Source organism: Plectropomus leopardus, chromosome 13 (assembly GCF_008729295.1).
Source record: "Plectropomus leopardus isolate mb chromosome 13, YSFRI_Pleo_2.0, whole genome shotgun sequence".
Taxonomy (NCBI): domain Eukaryota; kingdom Metazoa; phylum Chordata; class Actinopteri; order Perciformes; family Serranidae; genus Plectropomus; species Plectropomus leopardus.
The window spans coordinates 26,895,503-26,923,115 of NC_056475.1; the positions used below are offsets into that span (position 1 = coordinate 26,895,503).

Genomic DNA, 27,613 nt, shown 5'->3' on the forward strand with positions numbered 1-27,613 from the left:
CTGTGCTAAGTATATATATATATATATATATATATATATATATATATATATAAAGGATTTCAAATTCCAAAATGGACTGGTTTGTTTTCACATACACTTTTTATTTTGCATCAAAGGATTGAAAAAATGGCCCAACTGTATGTGGCTGCGTATTCCTGAGGGCAAACCAATCTGGCAGGTAAAGATTCTTCAAAGGGAGAGCCATCACCAGAACAATGATCAGAACAAAACCATCCAAACGAGTGGAAAGACATCATGTCGTGAATCTCATTGGCAGAAAAATGCTAATTGGCTGCATTTTATAAACTGGAGAAGGTTTTCAAAACATCTTCAAATTTGGCAGTTGATTGAGTCTATACATGTTTGTATGGTGATGGTGAAAGTCAATATCCATTCAACAATGTAATACATTAGAACAAATCTAGTATAGTTTCTTTGATGTTTAACATCATATATATTGTTCTTTAAACTCTGCATCTCATTCGTCTTCAGGTGACATCAGGATATTTTGGCCTGGACATTTCCCTTCACTGTCATATTGTCCTTTCAATATTGCACTGTCACTATGTCATTGTATGTAATTGGAAACAAAATTAACAAAACAAATATATATATAATTTTTTATTAACATACTCTTTTTTTTGGGGGGGGGGTGGCAGGGACATGCCACCTATTTTCCTACATCTTTGCTTTGGATATCACAATTGATGTGTTGCTTTGTTACCATAACATAATGTTCTGTTAACCATTTTACTGAGAACTGTTGTTAGTATAATGCATAATAGGATTCCCAGCAAGTCCTGTGAAACACAGTTTGTTGTATTGGCTTATTGTTTCCAAGTATTTTCCTGTGTTTTTTCCTTGTAAATCTCAGTATATGAGTGTTTCTTAAGACAATTATAGTACAGCCAAGTATATATCTTCTGTTTAGGTTCTGTTTAACATAGACATCCCTCTTTGCCATTATGATTCTCCTCCTCAGCTCAGCTGACAATGGGTTTGTGCTTATTTTCACCAAAAACGCTCTGTGCAAAGTACATCGATACAGTAGCTTCATCAAAATAAGCTAAAAGTTTGAGCATTAATGAAAAATCATTCACAGTAATAAATCACAAAAGAGACAACATTGGGTTTGGCTTGCATAGCAAAGCAAAAGGAAGAGAAAAACATTAAAAAATATATTTACAAATTATGCAAGTCCTTTTACACTTTAGTTGGTCATTTTGTTGTGATTTTTCTTCTTTGTCTCCACTGTGTGAATCTTTGTACACCATGTGACAGAAAAAAAAGAAGCGGACATATTACATACCGTTTACTCTTTTGAAGAGGGGGGATGAAAATAACACTGTGAGACTGGTGTCTGTGTCTGTACATGACATTTACAGCTCTGCATTTTTATCTTGCACTCTGTTCCTTTGTCTTCGTTCTGTCTCCTCTCTGTCTTCCAAACATCATTCTGTGTCACTCGCAGAGAGAAAAATCTCATGGCGCTTACAAACAAGGTGTCCTGGGACAGGCAGCAACTGCAGGGAATGATGCTTCACAAAGACTCTGGAAGAGCAGACACAGAAAACCAACAATGTTAAATTTAGGTCAAATCAAATTTTCTTAATATCTATATATCTGTATTTCTCGATTCCACATTCGATCTCAATTGTGGTATCATACAACTCTACTTATTGAAAATGGTGGAGCCATGGAAGGATCACTAAACAAGCTAACCAGGCACAGGCCAAGGGGCCCAGTGTATCAGTGAGACACAAAATAGCTGCAGAAACAAACACAATGAACACAAAGAAACACAAAAAGTCTAGAAAGAGATGCAAAGAAACTGCAAAGACACAAAAGATCTGGAGATGGACAAAACAACCACACAGAAACACAAAATATCCAGAAAGACATGCAAAGAAACTGCAGAGACACGAAATAACTGCAGAAATGCACAAAAAGACCAAAAAGGAAACACAAAATACTTTTAAGAGATGCAAACAAACTGCAAAGAGACACAGAATGACTGCAAAAGTCATTCCATGTATCCCTATTGAGATGTATATTATATAACTGCACTGTAATGCTGTCACAACTGACTAGAGGACGCAAATCTTGGTTGTCTTTCCTTCTTTAAAATTTGTTGAAGAAGTAACAGCCATAATTTAAAATTTATCATTTATTCTACAATTATTAAACTGCATGGCATTGTCGTTTTATCAATCAGGGTAATGCAAAAAAAACAAACAAAAAACAACTAAATGTCAAGAGTAAAATCTGAATATTGTTTCTCTCTGCAGATATGGTTGATATGTGTTTGCGTTAAATTATACCATGATGTGTAATGAGCACACAAATGCACCCTTGTGAGGATTAACACCTACAGTGTTCCCTTTTCTCTGTGCTGTTTGTTGAAGGATGCCCATTGAGGGAGGGATCTGTGCCAGGTCTCTTGTGGGAACCTCTACCCAGGGTGGCCCTGTTGGATGTTGTTGTGCCGCTCCAGGAAGCCATATGCTGACGCTCCAGCGTCGACACGGTCACCATGCACTCCTCAGAGGGGTCTGAGGCCGCAGCTGCCCACGAGCTGTTCATGCGGGAGCCCACGCTGTGCAGGGACTTCATGGCCGGTGTGTGGGCTGTTGGAGTGGATGGTAGATGAGGGTATTTGGCAAAGGATACAAATGAGACATCATGATAGAGGCGCTCCTGGCTGAATTTACAATAATAAAGGATTCTCTGGCAAACAAAGGCAGGCGGAGAGAGTAAGAGACTTAACTCACCGTCTGTGTTGGTGTCTCTTCGTCTGGGTAGAGTCCCGACCTTGCCCGTCTGTGGTTTGAGGCCAGTCAGTGGTGCCCTCTTGTGGCCAAGGCTATGTGTGCCCTGCTCACCATGGTCTGCTGAGCCAGAGCTGCCTGAGCGGCACTGCTGCGAGCTTTTAGCTGCAGAGAGAAAGTTCACAAAGATAAAGATCTGGCTAAAAGTGCCTGAAGAAGAAGGGGGGGTTGTAACCTTTTTTTCGTATTTATAACTTGATAAACTGTTTTTGTGTTGTGTTTTTTGGCTATTTTCTTTGATAGGGCAGATAGCCTAAAAGGGAGGAGAATGCAGCAAAGGGCTGCTTGTTGTAGTGGAACCCTCTCGGCTGCTGAAGACTCACTAAGATTGTTAGATAAAGTTTGTTCAGCTGTCATTCAGTCTTAGCTCTTTTTTTGGGGTTTCAACTAATTCCTCAAGCAGAAGGGTGGCAACCTCTGAGGCTGGAAAAAGGAAGCAGATGCGGAAGTGCCAAAAGTTGCAGTTCATCAAATGTCCACATAAGGCTGACTCTGAAACAAAATAAATCCTCATAGACCTCCACATTAAATTGTCCAACTTTACAGCTGAAATAGACATGTTTACAACCTGGTACAAACTAAATGTAACACATATTTAACATTTAGAAACCTGAGCAAATTGTCTCAATTTCTTTCAAGGAAGGCAATGACCAATTGAAGAAGAAGCAAGAAATTAACAAGAAATTTGTAAAAAGTACAAGAAAATTATGTTAAAATTAGCAATTCAATTTAATGAAATATTCAATTTCATTCATTTTTAAAAATATATAACAAAACAAAATAGAAGAAGAAAGTTAAAAGGGGTCTTAAAATTTGTAATAGTTCTTTAATATAATTTAATGATGTAATTGTGATAATTATAAATGTAATTTTCCCCCAGCTTTTTCTTTTTTCCCTGGACATTTTTCCCTCTCTTATTTCAAAATAGTTTTCTATCAATTTTTGGAACATTTCTTACCAAACCTATGGGTGACATCACAGTAGCTACTCTGGTAGCTCTTTATAGAATCTATGGTTGCAACACCTCTTTAAAAGGTATTACAACCATCTCTATTCACATCAGCCATTGTCAAGCTAACTGTAGCAACACAGCAATTTGAAATGAGTAAAGATGAGTTGCCTCACATTTTACCCAAGTGACTACTCTGTAGTCTGCTACAAGTTACACAATTCTAACTTAAACAGTATAATTTCTAACAGACTAAGACTTGGTCCAGAAGTTACTTTCATACCTAAAAGAAAACAGTATTTTAGCTGTAAAATCTGCACACTTCATTACATAGCTATGAAATTTAACATGTAACTTTAGAAAGGAAGTGGTTATGCAATTTACATGACTCACAGGTAATCCCTTCGCGGTTAAAATGCTGCTGTTACAACCCTGTTGTTACAACCATACCCGCCTTCTCAGATGGGATTGTACAAAAGGAATCAGCTGGTGGAAATATTACTACAAGTGAAATCAACAAAAGTAAGAAATCAGAACAATTATTAAATGTTGTGTCATACTTGTGTTATGACAACAGCAGCGTATGCAGATGAAGCAGCTAGTAGCTCCTCAAATCCCTGCTATATGTTTTGCTATATTTTTCTATTTTTTTTCTACTCCCCTTTTCTTTGATAGAGAAGCATTTATCAACATCGGGAAAAGTTGTATGAGGTTTAGCCTGAATGCAGCAGACCGCAAGAGGATCCCCAACAATGGCATACGCCAAGTGTAGAGTGGAGAAACTAAACCGAACTCGACTGGGACCGAGAGCTGTTCCTCTATCAAGCCGTCTTCTGGCTAATGTCCGGTTGCACGAGAAAAAAGTGGATGAGATGCGATGTGATTGAGGCTCACAAAGAAACAGAAAATCAGAGACTGCTTTGCGCACATCTTTACAGAGACATGGTTAACACCTAACACCCCAGATTAGGCTATTGCACTAGATTGGCAGACCTTGTTCAGCGCCAACAGGACACAAGACTACAGCACAGAAATTGTGTGATGCCATCAGTAGCAACATGCCTGAGCAACTGCATGGAATTTTCATAGTAGCTGGTGATTTTAATTTCATTTTTTACACTGTTTAAAAAATGACATAAATCTAGCTTGTACCTTGCCTTGTACCTCGTTAAACACACGTCTACATGTGATGTTTTTGAAAGGAGGATTTGAGATGATTCAAATAACATGGGATATCTGTGAAACAAAAGACACCTTAGGTCCATGTTGGACCAACTACATGGACCCCAGGAAGAGTAGCTGTTGCCTTGGAAACAACTAATGGGGATCCACATAAAAAGCAAACCACTTAGCATAAATTCATTGATAACAGCATTACTAAATGCTTCACAAGAAGGTCTCAAAAACTATTTGTCTTTGTTGCGGCAAGATAAGTAGCCAGCTCTATGATGTTCAGAACCTACACTTTTGAAAGTGTTCTTTAATACTAACATTATGAAAATATGTAATGCTAAACAAACCATTTAAAGCATGAATCCACAACTGTAATATGGCACCCCCTGTGGAAATACCACCACTTCACTCTCTTTGTTCATGATTTGTTTCACTGGACTAAGCCTATTTTCTCAGCCTGCTTGTCTTATTACAACTTACAATATGTGACAGCTAAACATGACACGATAAACTGTTTGCATTGCTAATGTTTGTCAATATTTTTAGTCATACTGACACATATTTCACCCTGCAGGGGGTTATTAAAAGTGTCAAAAACACATATTCTCAATGCACGAGTCAATCTCTTAACCTATCAAACAATGCTAGAGTCTAAAAATGGTACAGTTCTGTCCCTGTGGGAGAAGCCTTCAAGTTTTTCTCTAAAGAAACGCCTTCAGACAGAACTATATTTATAAATGCATCAAACCTTAAATGTTGGATGTGTGACTTTTCAATAGAGCACTACGAAAGTATTTTAAAATATTCTATGCTATGTTTTTGATGTCTATGTAAGAATGGCTTAAAATGACTTTACACAGGCTGTCGGAATATCTCTTTGACAAAGAACACTTACAGAGAAAGAAGGTACCTATGATTTAGACAATGATGTCTGAATAATTTTGAGCCTATACACCTTCTGTGGTTGCTTGCTACATAAAAACATTACTAATGGACTATGTAATATTTGAAAAGATAACTACTAGACAGCTTGAATGTGAATGATTAAAAAGGCTATTGTACGCCTTGGTCTTTGTTCTGTGCAGTGTGTCCGTAGGTGATAGTTCAGTCAGCCAACAGACTGCACAGTGTTTGCTGCCTCCGTGGTCCAAACCCTAATGACAGACAGAGTGTTGATATTGGACCATTCTGCAAAGCCCTGGATTATGTTAAAAGATGATGTTCTGGAACATTCAGCGCTGTTTTTTTTTTGTGTGTTTTTTTTTTAAACACATTATTTTACTCCTTGAATATCTGTGCATGGCAGCGAACAAGGATTTGTAAAGGAAAGCTTGTAGTTGAAAAAAAAGCCAAAATTGTTGGCCAGACACACAACTCTGACCCCCAAGAATTCATTTTGCCTCGCTACATTATGAACACACTTCTTTCGGCACTGCCACAAAGCATTGTCATGGGAGTTAAATCATGTACTGCAAAATGATTTAATATTAATGCAATTTCTTGGGCTGAGTAGCTGCAGCCTCTTTGGCTACGTGTGTGTGTGTGTGTGTGTGGGGGGGGGGGTATGTATCTGCACTTTTAACATGATCTGTCCAAAGCTATTTTACATCTACATAATAACACATTTTCGTATTAACAGCATTTGTGTTTGCATCTGTGTCTTTGTACATGTGTTTTGGAATATATTCTCCATTTGTAAGTAATAATGAGCAGATAAAACAACACTTGAAAGATGCTAAGGGATAAATATGTGACACTGCATCACACTGACCCCAAAATACATTTTCAGTTTTATACAATTTTGGAAAAAGGAGATTCAAAGCTTCTTATAAAATCATTTTTGTTTATATGCTCCAAATATAAAGCAAAATCCCAAACGTAACATCATGACTGTGACATGTGACTTCAAACTTTTCATTATGGTGGCTGCAAAGATTTGTGACAGAGCCCTCTGGCCTTCCAAAGTGAAACAGCATGCTGCACTCTGGGGTGAAATATGCACAGAAAAGCCTGAGGACCTTCCATTTTATAGCCAGGAGGGTAAAGAAAACAACCACACCTGACAACAGGATGCAGGAAGATGAGAAAATATTGATTATGTCAAAAGAACTGTGGTCCGTTTGACAAACAAAGTTAGCATACAGTTAATAATAGACCTAACACAACCAAGTTCACATACTCGATTAATTATTTGAAAAGCTCATTTGATTCTTTTGATCTGTTGTCCCGTACAGATTAAAGGAATATGAATAGCTTATCAAGGAATAGACACATATTCCGTCTGTCTGATTGTTTCAAAGGTAGAGAGTCACCCTTTTTTTTTTTTTAAATCCCCCTTGTTTACTATTCTGATAAATCTAACTTGAATTTACTTTGGTGCTCATAGTTTTCGTTATTGAACTGAATTATTGAAATGTGGAGAATTTAAAGGGTGTGTAGGATTGCAGGAGTGTGTAGGATTTAAGTATCTTAAGTTCCATAAGCTTGTGGGAAAATTAAAGTGGCCAATGTGAAAATGCAAAAACAAGAATGGCTCTATTTGATTTGTCCATTCTGGGCTACTGTAGAAAATGAAAGACTTCATGGAAGAGGACCCAATCTATATGTAGATAGAAATGGCTCATTTAAAGGTAACAAAAACACAACAAGTCTTGTTTGATTAAGAACAAATGAAAACATAGTATTTTTTCCATATTATTACATTTCTGCTAAGGATTCCCTTCAATCCTACACACTGGGCCTTGAACCAAGCTAACAATGTGTAGCATGTCAGTATTGACAATATTTTAAACATTTATTTCCATATATTTCCATGCGTGATGGTAAGGCTAGTTTAGAGCTAGTTCAAGAGGGTCATAACTGGTGATCAGGTGGGTTTTAAAATGTTGTAATACTCTGAAAGTCAAGATTTTTTTTATTTGAAATCAGATGAAAGCTTTCTGTCCTTTACCGCTGCATGTGACTATAATGTTAGGTCTGTCATTTATAGTATAGTTTATAGGGAAAGGGGTGCTGAGTAGGACCAGAGAAAAGTTGATGAGTGTTTGCTGTGAGATTGTCATCATGCCTTTACAAGCTTCAAAAGTGTGATTATTATCTGAGTTTGGCAATAAATATTCAGAAATCCAAGGCATTTACAAAGAAACCAAAATTACCAAAAGACAAGTCTTTGACAAATCCAGATTCATCTAGAGATGAGCTGACTGATTTTGATAAAGCACACCAGATATTTTAAATCTGAATATTATGTACATGCAACTTAATGTAGCTAATGAGGTGACACCTTTTATGAACACATCCTTGGATAGAGAGCTAGCTCTTAACCCTTACGTTGTCTTGGAAGTAAAAAATGTCCTGCCACTATGTTTAACAGCATAGAAAAGCCCCTAAATGATCTTTTTTTTCAACTTGAAATTTGATGACTTTTCCTAGAGTGACCCCAACATGAGAAGCAAAGTGAAACATTGCCTTTGTTCATATTTCCAAAAAAGCCGGAAACCAACAGGGGAAAGATCTTGTCTTAGGAGTTATTTTTGTCCTTGCAGTTATAAAAAACAAACAAACAAACAAACAAACAAACACACACACACACACACACACAGAAATACATCTGCAAAGTCCTTGCACACAATCTTGTATACTGTCCTAAACTATACTATGTTGCTAAAGACTGTTATTGTTTCTCTATTATAAAATGCAATCAAAACTACTTTTTGCACGACATACTGTATATTGTGAAAAAAATTATGTTAACACTGATGCGGTACCTAAAGCAATAAAATAATAATAATAATAATAATAATAATAATAATAATAATAATAATAATAATAATAATAATAATAATAAAAATAACAAAACCTCTAGTTTAATAAAGAAAACAATTCTGACAGGTGTGTTATAATAAAAACGAGTGGATTCCACTGATTAAATGCAGTCTTTCTGTGCCGTGAAGGGAAAACCTAGATATTCACAAAGTTTGTGATGAATGACAGGTTGTGTCTTTATGCAAAATAGATTTGGGGTTTAAAATTCAATCAAGCTTTTTTATTTTAGGGGTTTAATGAAGGTGGGTCATTTTTTGACCCTTAGGACAAGTGGTGTATACAGAAAGTTAAGGGTTAAACTCTATGTACTTTAAATAATAATGAACCTAATTACAGCTATTAATCTTAAAAAAAGACAATCGAGTTTCACTTAATGTTCTTCTGTCATCAACAACATTCCCCCACCTTGTAGTCATTCATGTTCTATTGCTAAAATGTATGTATTGAGATATATATGTACTGAAAAATATATACAGGTATGTTTACTCTGTCATGTTATCCATGCACTTATTGTGGATCTACCTGCATCTCCACTGGATACATTTCTCAAAGTTTCATCATATTTTGCGCAGCATAAATGATGTGATGAAGCCCTTCAATTGTGAGCTTGCCTTTTTTTGTCTTTTTTTTTTTTTTACTCTCAATGCCCCGGTGGTTCACACATTAGAAAGCAACAACTTCAGTCAAATTCATTTTACCGCATTTAAAACATACCTGAGCCCTCTAGGTTATCCACGCTGTGACCAGGAGTGTATTCAAAGCCACACAGATTCTTTGACACCACAGCGTATCTCTCATCCTCCTCCTCCACATCCTCGTCTTCCTCAGAAAGGAGAGTAGCTCCCAGATCAGAGCCCAGTGTGTACTGGACATGAAGTCCATTGGAGGGATGGGGGTGGTGGACACGTTTGGACTGCCCTTCAAGTGCCTAATTAATTGTGGAGTAAATACTGTATATTAATGAAAAAAATACATAGAAAAAAAAATAACTGAGGTCAGAAAATTAGCAAAAATACTGCAAAACAAGTTCCAGAATGCAGAATTAGCGCATATTCAAAAATAGGTGGAGATGCAATGTGCAGAGACGATGAATGCCTGCAGTGATTTCACTGATTACTTTCCTCAGCGCTGGTGTGTTGTGCTAACACAATGGAGTTGTAATTGGGCTGGATAAAGGATATCTGGATGGGCAGGGCTGTCACCAACATGCCTGTTATCTCCCCCACAGCTGTCCTCCATGATGGCTCACATCCCGCCATAGAGGAGATGCATGCATAATTACCAACTCTATTTACTGATGTCAGAACAGCATGTTAGACTAAACCCAGTCATTACCCTCCAACACGTGTCGCCCCTGACTTGTCAAGTTTTCCAATGCTCCATCAAAGGTGCAATCAATGCAGAGCTGTTTTTATCGCTCGCAAGGAACACGGACCGCAGGTTTGGGGCTGACACATGTAAATACCAGTATTATAAGACACTCAAACATCGGCCATTGATATGCAAAACCCAAACTATCAACGGAATGAAATGAATAAAATTACAGGTATCTCTCCTGCTGTGCAAAGCAAAGGTATCTGAAGTAAAATTGTGACGCACACACACAGTATAAAACTTTCAAGTGATCTAAGAGTCACACATTTTTTATTTTTTTCCCCCCCCCCCCCCCCCCCAAAAAAAAAAAAAAAAAAAAAACAATTTATAGTAGGTCTCAAAATTCAGTTAGCTGGAGCTTTAAGAAGATCCTTACCATGCCTGCTTGGCCACCTCGTATTGGTAAGCCCTGGTCAACTCATCCAAGTGGGCCTGCAGAATGGATTGCATTTCCTCATGGTGGGCAGAGCTGAGTGAGGAAGATGAGGGCTGACTGAAGGAAGCAGCTGCCGGAGAGAGAGGATCGTCCTCTCAGGGGAGGTGTGGGACCTCTCTCTTCCTCGACCTCGTTGTCCAAATTCTGATGGCGGTAGGTCTGGACGGACATGGTGGGGCCCAACTGTTGCTGTCATATCTGGCATGTGGAGAAAATGTTTTATGTATTAATCATCAAACTGACATTGCTGAACAGCTGATTGAATATAGTTGAGGAGGATAGGAAATGTGGAAGGATTTAATTGCATTCCTAAGTGAATCTAACTCTATGCTAAATGGATCAAAATGATGATAATCTGTTTTTCCTCGGCTGGCAAATTTAATGTGTATAGCAGCTTATTGCAAATCATTTTTTTTTTTATTTCATTAGAAAAATAGGCAGCTGAAGTTCTGTGTGAGCATTTTGTCATCCCAGAAGATGTTGGTATACATGTACTGTATGTACTACCTTTGAATGTTTCATACGTATCATATCAATGTTTCTAATGTGAAATTATGAGCCGACTTTGTCATGGGGAGGTGCAGGAGATGGTGGATGGTGAGCTTGTATTCATGATCTCATTCTTTCAGTCACTCATTACCAAGTTACTGATAAATGCAGACCACTACTCAAGAGTAACAAAAACAGTTGTGATTTAGCCAGTCATTGCTGTATTTCTGGTGGATTTTTAGGCACCAGCTTTGGGTGTTTTGAAGTAACCCATTGCTGTGTTTCAAGTGCCTTTTGAGGCACTAAACATGAGTGTTTTGTAGCAATGGGACTGTGTTTCCAGCAGAAGTTTAAGGCACCAAATGATTTCCAGTGGGATTTAAGGCACCGAATGTAGGTGTTTTGGAGTGACCTGATGCTCTGTGTCAAGTGGCTTTTTAGGCACATACAATGGGAGTTACTTAGCTCCCCATCACTGTTTACCCAACAGAGATAGTTTCATGAAAAGTGTTTTTTAGCAGAAAACTTCTGCTTTTCCAGCCGGGACTGTGCCCCCAAAACCTGCTATATTAACCCAAAACATGACCAAGTAGTTCTTGAACCCAAACCAAACCCCACATTATCCATAGTGTTTCAGTGTACCCGCTACCTAATAACAGCAAATGTATCATATCTGTATTTGCAGAGTACTATGCCCCAGTATTTTCTTCTGGTTTCTCACACACACATATACGCCACACATTCTGGGCACAGGTGCAGGATATTGTGACCTCTGTCTTTGCATGCGTTTCTTCTGTCAGTGTGTGTGTGTTTTTGTGTTTGTGTGCATCTGTTCCAGGGCAGAGATTGATGAGATATGAATGTAACTTTACCCTCCTCCGTGGTTTTCCTGGGGGTAACGGTCAAGGTCAACCTCAGTACCAGGGAGAGGATGCATGGGTGGTGGAGGCAGAGGCATGTTAGCCCAGCACGTCCCATTTGATTTAGAGGCCTTTGTCCCACCTTTCACCTTCTTTTTCTTTCCAACCTTTACACCTGGGGGGAGGCAAAGAGGGAAGAAAGTTTAGGCTCCTCTCCACAATGCTGAGAAATCCCTGTAAGCCCAACTCATAAATATTATTCTACACTGATTTCACATAGCACCGCCTTAACAGAATCTTTCTCTCTCTTCTATCTGAACTTTTTCAAACCTGTCTTCCACCCAGCGTTCATTATTTCTCCCTTTTTGTGTGCCGACAGCACATTAGGAATTTTTCTAAATGTTGACATTTCTTAAAGAGGCACCAAAACCTGCGGCAAACCACTTTAAGTTTCTTTCTTACAGCTTCCCCACTTGCTCTACTTTATCTCCGGTAAGCCTGACATTTAGCTGAGCACACAAGCCATTGTGCATCACAAGAAAAGTACATAAAAAAAACCTCCATGACTTTACTAAATGTATATACACTGCTTAAATAACTCTGAACACTGAGGGATTTTCCGCCATCACTAATCAAGTTAACCCAAAGAAATGCGTCATGATTGGGTGACATTTCTGGGCTAGATGAGCTCCCGGGGTAGAATTGTGATGAAGACAGAAGAGTAATTAAGAACATTATCCTAGGGGTCCATTTTCAGTGAATATGTAAATAAATTCCCTCCTTTTCAGTTTGCTCTTTCCCTGGTTTACTCTGCCAACTCCCTTGTAGTAATTTCGCAGAGAAAAAACCCTACTACCTGTCATTTTATGTAAAAATGTTGGGTGTTCAAGCACCACTGCAATCCACAGAGACACCAAGATACACACACAAGAGCAAAAACATCACACCACAAAAAAAATAGTTTATCTTCAACATGGCTCGTACCGCTGCCAGGGCGTCTGTCAGTTAGCGAGTAGCCCAGGTTTGCTATTTCCTGCTGGGCTTGGAGAGAAGCCTTCCAGCGGGGATCTGGCCTGTCCACAGCCAGCTCGTGGAAGCTGTTGGACTGCAGTATCTGAGTGGTGGCGTAGGGTGTGGGCTGAGTGCCTCGCGCTGGGCTGCTGTAGCCTGCTTTCCCCATGAAGTCAATACTGCTGTAGATGGCACCATCAGACAGCATGGTGCCCGTCTTCTCTACTGCCGCTGACGGTAAAACATCTGAGACAAAAGAGGAGTGTGACAGAGCAGGGATAGAGGGAGGAAAGGGATCATGGAGAGATAAGTTGACATGAAGTTAACGATCTTTAAGGTCATTAACACTCCTGCTGCGCTGGCACTCTGTATTAGTTAAATACAGGTCTCAAATGGACTTGATATAAATGAAAGTGATTATCTACTACCACAATTAGCATGCAACATGCTGTGGGAACCCAGTGGAGTGTTCACAAGAGGGATATTCAAACAGCGCTAACCTTCAGCTCTACTGTCTTGCACACATAAAGCCTGCAGCTCCCTAGAGCTCCAACAAGCCGATGCACACAAATACACATTACACACGATCAATCTCAAACAACCTCGAAAAATGCACAATGGCAGCCCATGAAAACAAACGACAGGCAAAAAGTAGATGCAAACTTAAGCTGAAATATCAGGCTTGTCAAATCAAATTAGTAAAGTATAGCCCTCAAAGGCTCTTTTAATTTGTGCGCGTGTTTGTTTGTGTGTGCATGCTTATGTGTGACGTGCTGTCACTGCACTTCCCAAAGGATGAGCATCAAAACTGTCTGACCAGGCATTGCTAAAACTGTATTTTCCCGACACCCCAGCATGTTTATGTTTCTTACCTCCTCGGCCAAAGTTGCTGCCGCCCTTCGGACTCCCCAAGCCCCCGTTGGCTGGGAGGCTCGTGGAGGGCCAGGAGTCGGCTAACCAGGGGAGGCCTGGGTCACCCGCTTTTAACAGCCCTGGACGGCTGTATTTGTAGAGAGAGGGGGCAGAGAACCGGTGACATGGTCAAAGAAGTATTTCATTGAAGTATTTCAAACTTTCTGCAATAGAAAGGTATATATATATATATATATATATATATATATATATATATATATATATATATATATATATATATATATATAAAAATGTTACGTGACCAGAGAAAATACAGAAAAAAGACACTTTTTCCCCAGCAGACCCATAAACGCTGCCATTGGTGGTCGATATAACGCAAAAAAAAAATGTATCTGAGGAAACATGCAATACAGTAGCAGAATCTTGTATTTTATTTGATAAGCGCTGCTTAGTTTTACTGTTTGATCTAGCTATTACAGCTAAACAGAAACAAACACTAAAATGTGTTTCTAAAAGCATTTTAAACACAAAATAGGCAGTGAAGTCATGTTTTACCGTCTGAGCTGGTTTTTTTTTTGGTCTGTTTTTTCTGAGTAGCAAACAGTAGGCTGCCTACTTCCTTTTACAAACTATCACTCTTACAGCTGAACAGGGTGCTAAAATATGTTTCTAAAAACATCTAAGGTGGGAAATATGAAACTCAATAACAGTTTTTATTTGATAAGCACTGCTTAGTTTAAAAGTTTGATCTTAGTTTTGCAGCCTCCCATTTCATTGCGTAGGAAGCAGTATGGCATCCACTTTTTTGTTCATAAACTCTCCTATTACAGCTATGCATGGCTAAACTAAAATACATTTCTAAAAACATTTTAGCAACATATTATATTTTTACATTTAAGACAAAAAATAGGCAGTGCAGTTGCGTTTTACCGTCTGATCTGGGTTTTTTGTCTCTGGTTTTTACTGTGCAGGAAGCACAATGGCACCCTCTTACTGTTCACAAACTCTTGTTATAACAACTATACAGGGCAATAAAATACGTGTCTAAAACATTTTATGCCAGAAATAGGCAGTGCCATAACATAATGTTAATTTATATTCCATCTGCACTCCCTTAAAAGAGAGAGAGAGAGAGAGAGAGAGAGAGAGAGAGAGACAGAGACAGAGACAGACAGACAGACAGACAGACAGACAGACAGAGGGGCGGGCCAGTGTCTTGGTTGACTTCTATACTCTTTGTGTGGTGGCAGAATGGGTGGCAGTCAATACGAAAATGCAGAAGTACAGATTTTAGTTCAAGCAAAAGCCCAGGAGGTAAATTTGGGAATCTTACGATGGCAAGGAAATAGCCAGACTTACTCATATATTCCACTCATATATTCACATATTCCTCTTACCTATAAAACAAGTCAATTCAACCAAAAAAGTCAAAGAGTACTAGCCACTCATAGTGAGAGGAGGTCGGGTTATTCCTTCACTTTCCTAGGATTCTCAAAATTGGCACTGGTTCATATACACATACTACACACATTGTTTTGACACAAAGCTGTTTGAAAATCTGCAGAGTATCCCTTTAAATATCCAGCCGACACCGTAACACTATTGCTCATTTTCTTCCTGCTGCATCAACAACAAATTGATGTGAAAACTCATTCAGCATATTCTCGCCTGTGGAGCAGCCCTGCCGCACAGGCGACAATAAACAACAGAGAGACATAAAATGGCAAGTCTATAAATCAGACTTCTTTCTCCCCCTTAACTCCACCGCCCCTAACTCTCCCAGGAGAAACAAGGCAGGCCTAAATACACACTAAATCCACTTTAGAGCCTTAGCACAACAGAAATTTACATTTTAAATTGAGAATCATGGACAGCCCCTGGCAGATCGGCTACACTGGAGCACTGTCTCCATGGCAACAGAGACAGCAAAAGCCCATTAGGTGGTTTAGGAAAGCTACCGTGTCATTTTGTCTTAGTGAAATACAACGGTCATGAATACAGGCTTTGACTTCAAGGTAGGAAAGTTGTGGGCGGCAATTCAGGGAGAGAGAGACAGAGAAAAAAAGACAATTTACAACCACTTCATATCAGCTGCTGTAAAAAAAAAAAAAAAAAAAGGCAAAACATCCACATGCCTTGTGCATCCTGCTTGCATATGTTTGCTTAATGTGCAGCCACACAGTGAATTTTCCACTGAGGCTTATTTGCCAAGTGCTGAGGGAATTGTTCACAGCTGACTTGCTTGATGGCTCAAAGGTGTTCAAACAATTACATCAATAATTTCCATTTTAGAATACACAACCATACATACATTTACATACATTTTGCTTGGGAGCACATGCCAACACCAACACATGTGGAGAAGCACACATGCACACAAAAGGCAAGAAAGTGTTTATTTTTAGTCCATTATTTGCAACATTTGCTCTAGCTCTGGGCTTATCTGCTTGCTTAGGTGTGACAAACTGGAAAAGGGAAACAGGGAGGGGGGAAAAAGACCTTCATTCCTCCTTTTTTTACACAATTTGATATTCAGTGGATGCAAAGGTAACTTTACTTTGGGCATTTTGAGCCGGCGGGAAATTCTCACAGCCGCTGAGTGGAGTCTCAAGGTCCAACACTTTGTTTTTCCATCTCCACACACAACCCACCACAGTGTGCAGGACGCCAAGCGTTTCCAAACAGCACATTCATCACCTCTCCCCTCCTCCAGCGACCTCTCGCTCTGCCAACAACCTCAGAGAGCCAGCGAATAAACCCCTCACCTGCATTAATTGGTAGCGCTCACTTCAAAGGAGTGATTAATGATTTCATCAAGTGTACATCAGTGCAAATCATACACTGCAATGAATAAGCAGCGGGCATATTGGAACATGTATGCAAATTCCTTTCATGGTGAAAAAAGTCTTTATTACAGGTGTTACAATAGGCTCGTGTCACTGAGAAGGCTGGTTTTTATAACTTAATTTAGATTCTTACCTTCCATTTCCGATCAGGCCTCTGTCTCTTTGGAATGTAACTTGTGGAGAAAAGAGAGGGAGGGACAGAGAAGAAAAGAATTGCAATAATTTTGTCTAAAAATATGCCGCACCTCCATCAATTTGAATGACTGATACATTACTGCTGTCAAGAAGTTAGGCAGCTAAATTACTGTGATATTTGAATATGTAATTCACAATGTTAAGACGTACCTGCACGAGTAAAGGTGAAGGACTGAACTGCAATTGAAAGAGATGATAAAGTGTCACACTTATTGATATCAGAAAGATGCAGCCACGTCGTCATGTTCAAAAACAGTCATGAAAGCAGGTGCGGCCCTTTCATCTTTGCTTTGCTTGTTCATTTATCACTGATGGAATGTCAGCGCTGATCACATTTTGATGAAACCCCGGGCGGTAATGCATCTAACCACTGCACAACCCAATTGACAGAGAAAATGTTGGCACGGCACATTTCTGCACACCATGGATATGTTACATTTGCATGTTTTTGTGTAGCTGATATGGGAAAACTTTGTATTTTAACAATGCTGTGTTTAATGTGTGGACTGGTTTAGGTACAAAAACCACTTGGTTATGGTTAAAAAAGACCATGTTTTAAGATTTAGTTTTATTTACACAAAAAAAAACAACAACAACAGATATACAACAACAAAAGAAGACAATGTTGAGCAGGTGAGATTTAGAAACCCCCTAGGGGCTTATAAGGAACCTCACCTCAATAAAGATAATAAATACAAATGTCATGAAATAAAAAAAAAATTAGACAAAAACAAATGTAAAGAAAGCAAAGTAACTCAACCAAAAGCAAATAAAAAACAGACTCTAGAATCTGTTTTGGCTTAAAATACCCAACTTTGGGGGCAATATGCTTGCTGGAAACACAGTGAAGGCAGTAATATCTCCCTAAAAAAACTGCTTTTGTTCCTATGTCTCAACAGAAAACTAAAAAATTCTTTTACAAACAACCACTTTCTGCGGTGATGTCTAGGTAAAAAAACAGCCACTCTTTCTGTTACTATATCTGCAAGAAATGCAGCAAGGTCTTGGTAAAAAACAACCACTTTCCATGCCATTTTCCCAGCAGTAAATACAGTAATGTCTCGCTAAAAATAACTGCTTTTTGTGTCACTATTTTGGCAGTAAATGCAGCAATGTTTCAGTAAAACATTGGAGAAACGACGATGGGTTGCTATAAAACACCTACGTTTGGTGCTTAATATGCTGTTTGAAAAACAGCAATGACTCACTAAATCATAACCAGCTTTGTTGCTCAGTCAGCTCATAAAATATCCGTTCAGACAATAGTTATAACACAAAAAATGTGCAAATGTAACATATACGTAGTTTACAGGAACAAACAATACCAACATTTTCTTCTGGGGACCAGGCTGTGCATTCAGGCATTTTCTAAATTGCCCTGATTGTCCTGAGGGACAAAGTTCAAATGAAGGTGACACATTTGACCCCTTTTTGCTTTGGAGCAGCTGCATCATCATCATTTTCGGTTTATTTTTATTGATCCCAAAATACAAATTGGAGCATGGAGTCAGTCTGCTGTGTTTAAGTATTTAATATAAATATAACTCAAGTTAGCTAAAATCATATTCATCTCTTTGATGCATTTTACACACTTTTTATTCTTTATTTTTTTTGATGATTTTAGCTGTGTTCATGCATATAGTGTACATTTTGGCAGGATTCCGTATTTTATGTTTAACCTTGAAAATTCCAGCTCAGCTCCTACAATAAGTCTAAAAAACACTGTGTTAACAGAATTTTTATTCATACTGTTAAATGAAAAAATGTGCCATTGAAAACTACTCAAACTGCCATCAAAGCACAAAAACATGTTGATGACATCATTTTTTACCATAACTGGCATATGGAGAAAATACATGCTTTTTTCAAATCATTATACCAGGCTGTGATAATCAAAAAAAACAAAACAACTTTGCATTTAGTATATTAAAAATAATGATTTTTGTGTATTTTATGTCATCTAAAAACATAGTAGTATCATGATAAAAACTTGGCATTTAATGGGTTAAAATTCTGAAAATTAATGAATATTTGACATTTATGATTAGGACTAATGTTGGTTACAGTATCAACTCAAAAGAATTACAAAATAATATTAATGTATAATATTTCTTAAACTTAATTTGGAAAAGTGCATTTTGTGCCCACAGCAATATGAGTGTATGTAATACTGCATGCCCTAAAGCTTAAACATACAATATATACAGGCATGTTTAACATTTCAATAAATCATAGCATATTTCATACTTTAACCATTTCTGTAATAAAGTTGCTATATTTCCTCTAAAATAGAAAAGTGGTGTTTTGGAATTAAAATCCTCAATTTGTTTCGAGAGAAGGGATCAGAGCAGCAGCACTCAATCACGTAAATCCCTGCTGAATTAGGAAAACACGGCGCTCTCTCCCCAAGTCACCACCATGAAATCTGCAATACACATTACAATAATGGCACACAGCTATATGTGCTTGACTCACGGAGGGATAAAGGAGTATTTCATACGTAAACCTAGACGCGCCTCATGTTAATGTGCAAACAACACCAGCCATGGTCTGATAATGGAAGGGGATGTTAAATTACTTATCTCGCATGAATGTATTAGACTGTTGAGGTGCGGGGTGCTGATGGAACTCAGCGCAGTTGATGCACATCAATGCACAGTGAATTAAAGTAAATAGGGCCTATTTCCATCTGTGCCGAATATATTTCCTTTGTTCTGCATTTTAGCCAGCTCAAATGGAGTCACATCTGTGATGACATCAGCTTTCGTTGGAGTGAGAGAGGGGCCCAGTGTGCTTTGAGATTTTGTGTTGGTGCAGAACCATGTAAATTGATTTTTTTTTTTTTACCTGCATAGTTGCTGAGTCCCTTCCTCTTTTTTCTCCTCCAGTAAAGCCAAGCGCTGAAACCCATGAGGACAATCCAGCAGGCCCCTCCCAAACCGGCGATGAAGGCTGGCTGCTTCACCACATCTGAGATGCTATTGTTGCCCTCCGATCCCGTCATCACGTCCCTCAGTTCTGCACCTGCACCCACAAACACAAACAAACACATACACACACACAGGAGACAAATGAACAAATATTTCTGTAATCAATTCTGTTTCCATTGTGCTCCAAAAGAATGTCCACAGCAGCAACAAATATGAATTAAATGACAAAATATCTGAAAGAAGAGGACAATGTGAATGAAAAACAAACCAACAACAAACATTATTATTTGTGTATTTGTGTGAATGGGTTCCTTTTGGTTGGCTAACCAGGAAACTCAATTATGTAAAAAATAAAATAAAAAATATTTTTAATAAAAGCAGAGTATCCATTGTTCAGGTCAAATCATGCACTTTAGATAGATAACCACGAGAGTGAATATAAAAGACAGACGGAGCAAAGGAACAGCTAAGAGATGAGACCATGAATAAATGAAAAAACAACACACAGGGGGCAACTGTGGCATAAGCACAAAAAAAACCCCAACAAAAACACAGCATCAGTGCATCCAATATGTCGGCAGAGTAAATCAATTCAGCAGAGCACTTATCAACTTGAGCTGCAAGACACAAGATTGACAGAGCAGCTCTGACAGAGTTTGATTTTCTGTTGCAGCTACTGTGCTGTGAAATTAGATTCACAGTCTCCAGCAGGAAACCCCCCACACACCCCCTCCATCATTAAGCTTCAGGCCTGTGTTTCCCTTTCTCTGTGCGTTAAGGGTGTTATTATATATCAGTCAAAAGTCACAGATGAAGAGCATCTGGCCTGGGCTGCGATATTGATTCTGGGCTTATATACTCTGGGCATCCTTTAGCCATTTGATAAGATGTGATAGGCTGATAAGCTCCTACAAAAAACACTGTCTACTTTGTTAGCGCCAGCTGCCCACATATTGAAGAGGATTATTGATATGGCTAACAGTACTTGGCACGGTGTTACCAGACACTACTCTTAATGAATCACAATTGATTCCTCGGTAGACGTCTGCGTTGTGAAGTGCAATCTTCTTTCTTCAAGTGCAATAAATTGACGAATCATTTCTCCAGACCCCCCTCAACCCACCCAGTCTGTGATGGAGACCTCGGACCCCCATTATGAGGTCTTTTTTTTGGACTCTAGGTTTGATGTGTGTGAGTGGATTACCCAAGATGATGAGCTGGGGTTTGCTCTTGACCCCCACCCCGGCGCTGGTGCCTGCAGCCACCTCCACATAGTACTGCACTCCGGTCTGCAGCCCCCCGACCACCACTGAACGGATGGTTGCATCCACAGACTTATTGACGTGAAAGCGGGTTTCGTTGGCCAGACACCAGATCTGACAAAGACAGACAGAATTCATTGTAAGGTACAGAGCATTACTAAAATATTCCATTTGGTACAGTGTGTTAGATCCCACCTTGTACTCCTGGATGATGCCGTTCTGTTGGTCTGAGGGAGGAGGGTCCCACGACACGCTGATGGACGTGCTGTTATGGTTCCCGACTGTCAACACTGTCACTTGCTGTGGAGGCGCACCAGGTGCTGATGGGTCAAAGGGGGTGAAAAGATTACAGAAAGCTAATAAATCAGAGAATAAAATGATTAAGCACTGGGGCATTCAATGTTTCTCAGGTCATGAACCCCTTAGCTCAAAGAAAGCAACATACATTGTATAGAACTGAGTGGCAGTTGACATAATTTTCTGAATATTTAACCCTTAGGGCCCATTTTAATACTACATACACTCTTATTACTCTGCACACAGAAAGTGCTTTTTAAAAATAAAGCCTCAAAAAACATTGCACATTAATATTAATATTATGTTCAAATAATAAACATCAAATATCAAATGGTCATTAATTATCAGAGTTTTTTCCCTTTAAATGCCAGGTTTTATGACCAAAACATGACAGTTTTCGTTAACCACAGACCTTATTTAAGGCATCTAACCAAAAATTCATTAAAAAAAACAAAACATTGACTTTGAGACAAGGGAACTGGGAGGGCAGAAATACTAACTTAGTTATGGTTTTTAGGACTAATTCCTGGGGCATACTATGTTGTGTGCTGTAAATTAAACTTATTGGTTTTTGTCTTTTTTTATGAATGAGCTGATTCATCTTTACTAAAAATATATTTTATTTATGTTAATATGTATTTTCAGACATATTTTATTTCTGACAAACACAAAACAACAACTTCAAACCTTAATTTGGCGGCCCCCTTTGCAGTAACTTTGAAGACCCCCTAGGGGTTGCGGACCCCCCGTTGATGACCCAGAATTCATTGTTTTTCAACAGAAAAGTCAAAGAGGGATTTGTCTCACTCACTACTTCAACTCATATTCATACAGCAAGCCACACAACATGGTATTTTCTAAGCCAGCATGGCAGATGGCGACCAGAGCACTTCATCTCAATTCCATATCTTTATGACAGGATTTTTCTTTTTTGGGATGCACTGAAACCTAAACAAAAAAGTCACCATTCTTTCATTATACTGAGTTTAAGATTCTATTAGCTTACTGGCATTAAAAGTTATACACAACAAACATTGAGGACCAAACTGTTCTTTACTAATTGCAAATCTCATGATGACAAGCAGAGGGGCAACTTAAAATGTGAGTAGAATTTCCTCGTCCAAGAAAAAAAATGACTGAGCCCACTAGCTAACATCACTCCCATTATGGATTAGAACCATTACCACTACATGAAAATGCATTCAAAATAGCTGTATTCAATTTTGCATATCTTATCCCACTGAAAATGGTCAGTGTCCATGTCCTGTAATGAGGATTTTGAGATGGCTTGTTTACAGAAATATGGCATTATGCCTCATGGTGCCAAATTCAAACTTTCTCTTTAATGGGCCTTCTTTTTTTTTTCAAATGTACCAAACTGGACTGATAACCTACTCGGACAGATTGGCAATTTAAAGAGACTGCGGGCAGCAGGAGGCAAACACCATGTCTATGCAACTGAGCAAATCATCATCTCTCACTGAACGGACCACACAGCCGCTCTCGGCACACAGTTTCTCATGATTCCCATTAAAACCATCATTATGTTCTGACTGAGTGGATGAAATAACTACTCTGAACCCAATTAAGGAGCTGCGAAAAGAGAATGCTATTTGCAGTGGATCCGTGTAAGCAAGGCACCGAATGCCAGAAGAGCCAGAGCAGGTGGGCCATGACGGGATTGTGTTGTTTGCCACCTGGCCAGAGAGCAACATGGTTACTGTGACTTCTCCACATGGGATTGGTTCTGTAAATGAATGAATTTAAAAATGCTATGAACATGTGCACAGTGTGTCAGTGAGGCAACAGCAAAGCGCAAGTGTAATGGTAGATCAGTCATAAAAACAGGACATATTAGGTGAAACAAAGAGTTTCTGTGCCTGTCCTAAAGCTGACCTTTATGAGGCATTTTACGTCTTAAAGCTCTCTGGCTGGGTTAACTCACAAAGTAAATGATGACAAAACAATAGATTTTTCTAAATTGAAAAGATGAAACAAAGATCCCACAATGCACTTAAAAGAGAGGCTCTAAACAGATATGGCATGTGTGCAAAATATTTGACAGCCTGGCAGTACAAAGGAATTAAATCTGCCATACGAGAGGCACTTTATTTCTATTACGTTTAACAAATTGACTCAGCCCAGTTTGAGGATATCTATATTCAGCCGTTTGGACTGTATTGACTTTCTGAAGCAATTACTGTTAAACCAACTCGTGCAGATCTGTACTGTCACAATATTGTGATGACTCCACTGTTCAGAAAGCAAAATGACTATATTTATATAAACTCTGACACGTATGATGTAGTATTTATGCAGGGATACCATCTGGCATGGACACAAATAATCTTTTCTTGAAATAATCATTAACTATTATAAATTCAGGTGGACTATAGTGGGAGAAAGTCAACCTTTACACATTACTTGGATTGCCTACCGACACTCTGAAAAATCAATACTTTCTCTGTGGCTCTAATTTCTAAGGCAATCCATCATCTTTGTAAACCAAATTTCACAAAATCAAATCTATTGAGGGGGAAAACAAACAACCACAAACATCCAATAGAGCCCATATTGCCATCAGTGTTGGAGCATTGTCGAGTTTGCAAAACTTTAGCCAGGAACTATTAGTTTATCATTTCTCTTCTGGATTTGATTTTTTTGAGGAAAAAAACCCCACAAACCAGTTCAGTAGCCAGAGGCTGGACTTTTGCATGACAACATAAACACAGATTAATAGCTATTACCACAGACTTAGTTATGCACTCAGTTTTACATGGTTTTTCAAGCTATGACCACACCAAAGAGGAGATTTAACTTAAGGCTTAAGTTGGTAACTTTTACTGTCACATTTACTTAAACTGTCACAACATCAACACAGAGGTATATGAGACAGATAGTCCGATGATTAAAAAAAAAGGTCTGTCCACCACTCTGCTTCTAATGGCATTTACTTGAATCTACCACAGCTCACGAAAGCAACCAATCAGAGCCCAGGAGTTTCTAACGTGGCTGTCAATCGTGTCAATCACTGCTCGTATACTTAGGCCAAACTGTAAAACAAGGCAGCAAGATCAAATATGGCTTCCGAACAGTTATTGACATGATTGACAGTGGCGTCAGGGGCTTGTCTCTGATTGGTTGTTTGTATTCACGTACGGTAAGGCCATTAGAAGCACTACAAGGACATGCAGGAACATTCTTTTTTACAGACTGCCTCATGTACTAGTGTGAGAATATGGTGACTGTTTCTACAAATATGATGAGATATTTGTAAGAAAAGTTACCTTCTGCCTTACTACTGCCTTAACTTAAAACTATGTGCACATTTTTGGTAAGTTAATGTGAATGCATTGTCATGCACATAAGCTCCAGTTCTGCTGTGATCATTCCAGCTGTGCTGTTTCAGCAAAATGACCGAGCATGCCCCGTCAGTCAAAGGTTTACATTAAGAGAAGACAGGAACCATTAAGTGTAGTTCTGCAATTTCCGTATGTACGAGAACAATCCCTGAGGATGAATAATGGCTATAATACCAGTAATGACTCAGGATAACATTGCAATAGATGGTCACAACAGCAGAAAAAGTCAAAGAGTATGCTCTTAATAATGTGACTAATACTGATATTAAGACTGATGAACAAAGTAGGTAGAGAGTAATTTAAAGCAATTAATGCTTCGAACATCTGAGGGAACGTTTCGGTTTTTACTCACAGCTGTGCAATTAAACAAAGGCACTTAAGCTGCTTAATGTCCTGATACAGGGTATAAAGTGGTAAACATAACCTGGTATGCAAATGAGTGCATCAATTAGGCTAATTCATTCATGAATTAGCAAACAATCCAACAAACCTGTCTCCGTATAACACTAATGTAATGTAAAATAAACCCTATCTAGCAGGATCAGGGAATACTGTTTCATATAAGTTGGACTTTCTCTTCATTGACCCTCTTGGTCTCATAAGCATGTCCTCATCATAACAGCTATATCTGCATCCATGTTTTCTTTCATTCGCCAACAACAGTAGTGGAATGCCGAAGATGACAGTGATGACGTCACAGAGCGTACTGCCTCTGGCCACATTGCTCACACCAACAACTCATCGAAGGGATGTGAGGATCATTAATCTTAGTATACAATTTCCCTGTGTACGCAGTGGGAGACACCAGCTGTTTTGACCTCGGCGACCCCTCAGACACCCTCTGCTAGGCTTTCACAAAGGCGTTGGCACATTCCCGATCTGCCTTTGATGGATAAGGGACTGTTTTCTTCTCAGATTCTGCAGAGCAGCACATTTCTGGGCTCTGGAGTATCAATAGATCAAGCCAATTTTTTCTCTATCACGATGCCTCATATCCAAGATCCCAAGTAACTGCACTCCAGTCCACAAAGACCTCTACTGAGCCTTTGTGGCCATTTTAATTGGGCTGCAGTGAGGTGAATTCTCTTTGTATTCCCCGTTCAGAGCCATCCTTATCCTCCTACTGTGAGGACGATGCATTAATGGCCTCATGATGACTTGCTCTCACTGCAAGCCATGTTCCACACAGTCCAGCTGGTGCAGTGCAATAAACTCTGACGAGGTCCCCCTAACCAGCCAGCCAGCGCAACATGGCATCTGTGAAGCAAACATGCAAGCTCATTCCTGACCTTAGAAATAGCAGTTTGAGAAAACAATCCTAACGCATGGGTGAGCTTTTTCCAGGGCTTTCAATCTGTGGTTCTTATGAGTGGATGAAGTTTGTTCAGACCGTGTTGAAGAGAGAGAGAGGGGTGGGGTAAGGCTTTTGATCAGATCTACGCTCTTTGTGTCTGCAGTGGTGGCATGATTGGTGGCCAATATGAAAAATACAGCCTGTAGTTTGAGCAAAAGCCAGAGAGCCAGTAAAACTCTGCTGGATGATGTATTTTACGTCATCCAGCGGAGTTTTCACTTGTTCAGTTGTTATGGCAATGGCCATGAGACTTGTTACGATGTCCTCAATAATACTTTCAGTACTTAGATGCAGGACTGAATGCTGCAGAAAGACTTTTCTGCCTGCTGCCATTAGGCTTTTTAATGCTCTAAAATTAACATTGTTTTTAATTGCTACACTGAAATTTTATGCACTGCATAGTATTTATTAAAATTAGATATTTTTTCATAGAATTCAGGGTTGTTGTTTTTTTTAAGTATTTATTATTTAGTACTTTTTTTGAAAAGTTTTTATTTTTCCTGTTGATAATTACAGATGTGCTTGTATGTTATGTGTGGTTGTGTGTGGTTAGCTGTGAATGAACCGCCATAACAAATGTATTTTTTTTCTCTCGCTTTATTCATAAGGCACACTTGAGCTCCATTTTTATTTATTTTTGCTAATAGTTTTTTACAATTTGGCAAACTGGGGCCAATAAAGGCATCCTGAATTAGTATTTTGCGGCTCCTATTTCTAATATACTAGAGGTGGGTGATATATTAAATATACTCCTGTTATCACGGATTGTTCCTCGTGCAATATATAAAATGACTATATGGCGAACACACACACTGTTTTGATACAAAACTGGTTGAAAATTGTATCCCTTTAATACTGGATAAAAAGCCAATTTATGACAGCTTTTGGCAGACAACTAAAACCCTGAACAAGCACAAAGGTGACCAGTTCACACAAGGCAGTTTTTCCATTACAGATTTGCACAAAATGTAAGCAATAAAACTATAAAACTGTCAATTAAACACAACTGCAAGATGACTGCGTTTCCATTGAGTTATGTTTTGTAACTTCTCCTCTTGCGATAACATTCCTAAAAGCATGGTTAGCCGCAACATTAGCCGCACTTGCCCTCATTATTTCAATTGAAGGTGATGTAGGCATGTTATGCGAGTGATAATGGAAAGAAAAGCCCCTTATACATGGGACTGGCCACACATGAGGGATTTCTGGGAGGTGATAGTCCACAATGTCACAGAGGAATTGTGGATTCAAAACTTCTGGATGATCCGCTCAATTTTGGAAGAGTTATGTGATGCAGTAACACCTTTTGTGGCTCCTGCTGCATTATGAGGGAGCCAGTTTCTACTGACAAGGACATAGCCATAGCATCTGAAATACCACCTCATTCGAACTTTTTTGCAATAAATGGAAGTTTTTTTCAAAATTGACATGTTTCCATCAAGTGTGTTTCATATTCTTAAATTCAATTTGTGTGATTTTAGGGTTAATGGAAACCTGCCCACATACCATGTCTTTTACTAAAATAACAGATTTCTCTGTGTTTGAACAT

General features: G+C 38.8%; 1 protein-coding gene across 1 annotated transcript in view; it reads right to left on the minus strand.

Annotated features, from left to right (window-relative positions):
* Positions 1-1,221: 1,221 nt before the first annotated feature.
* Positions 1,222-27,613, minus strand: part of LOC121952281 (roundabout homolog 2-like) — a 110,334-nt gene continuing 83,942 nt past the window's right edge. Inside the window, 16 exon segments of the mRNA XM_042498853.1 lie at positions 1,222-1,551; positions 2,373-2,627; positions 2,772-2,933; positions 9,490-9,637; positions 9,640-9,703; positions 10,526-10,665; positions 10,667-10,755; positions 10,758-10,783; positions 11,947-12,109; positions 12,919-13,191; positions 13,818-13,945; positions 16,798-16,837; positions 17,010-17,036; positions 19,707-19,883; positions 20,994-21,165; positions 21,247-21,371. Coding sequence (XP_042354787.1) covers positions 1,550-1,551; positions 2,373-2,627; positions 2,772-2,933; positions 9,490-9,637; positions 9,640-9,703; positions 10,526-10,665; positions 10,667-10,755; positions 10,758-10,783; positions 11,947-12,109; positions 12,919-13,191; positions 13,818-13,945; positions 16,798-16,837; positions 17,010-17,036; positions 19,707-19,883; positions 20,994-21,165; positions 21,247-21,371 — 1,991 coding nt within the window. The 3' untranslated portion in view covers positions 1,222-1,549.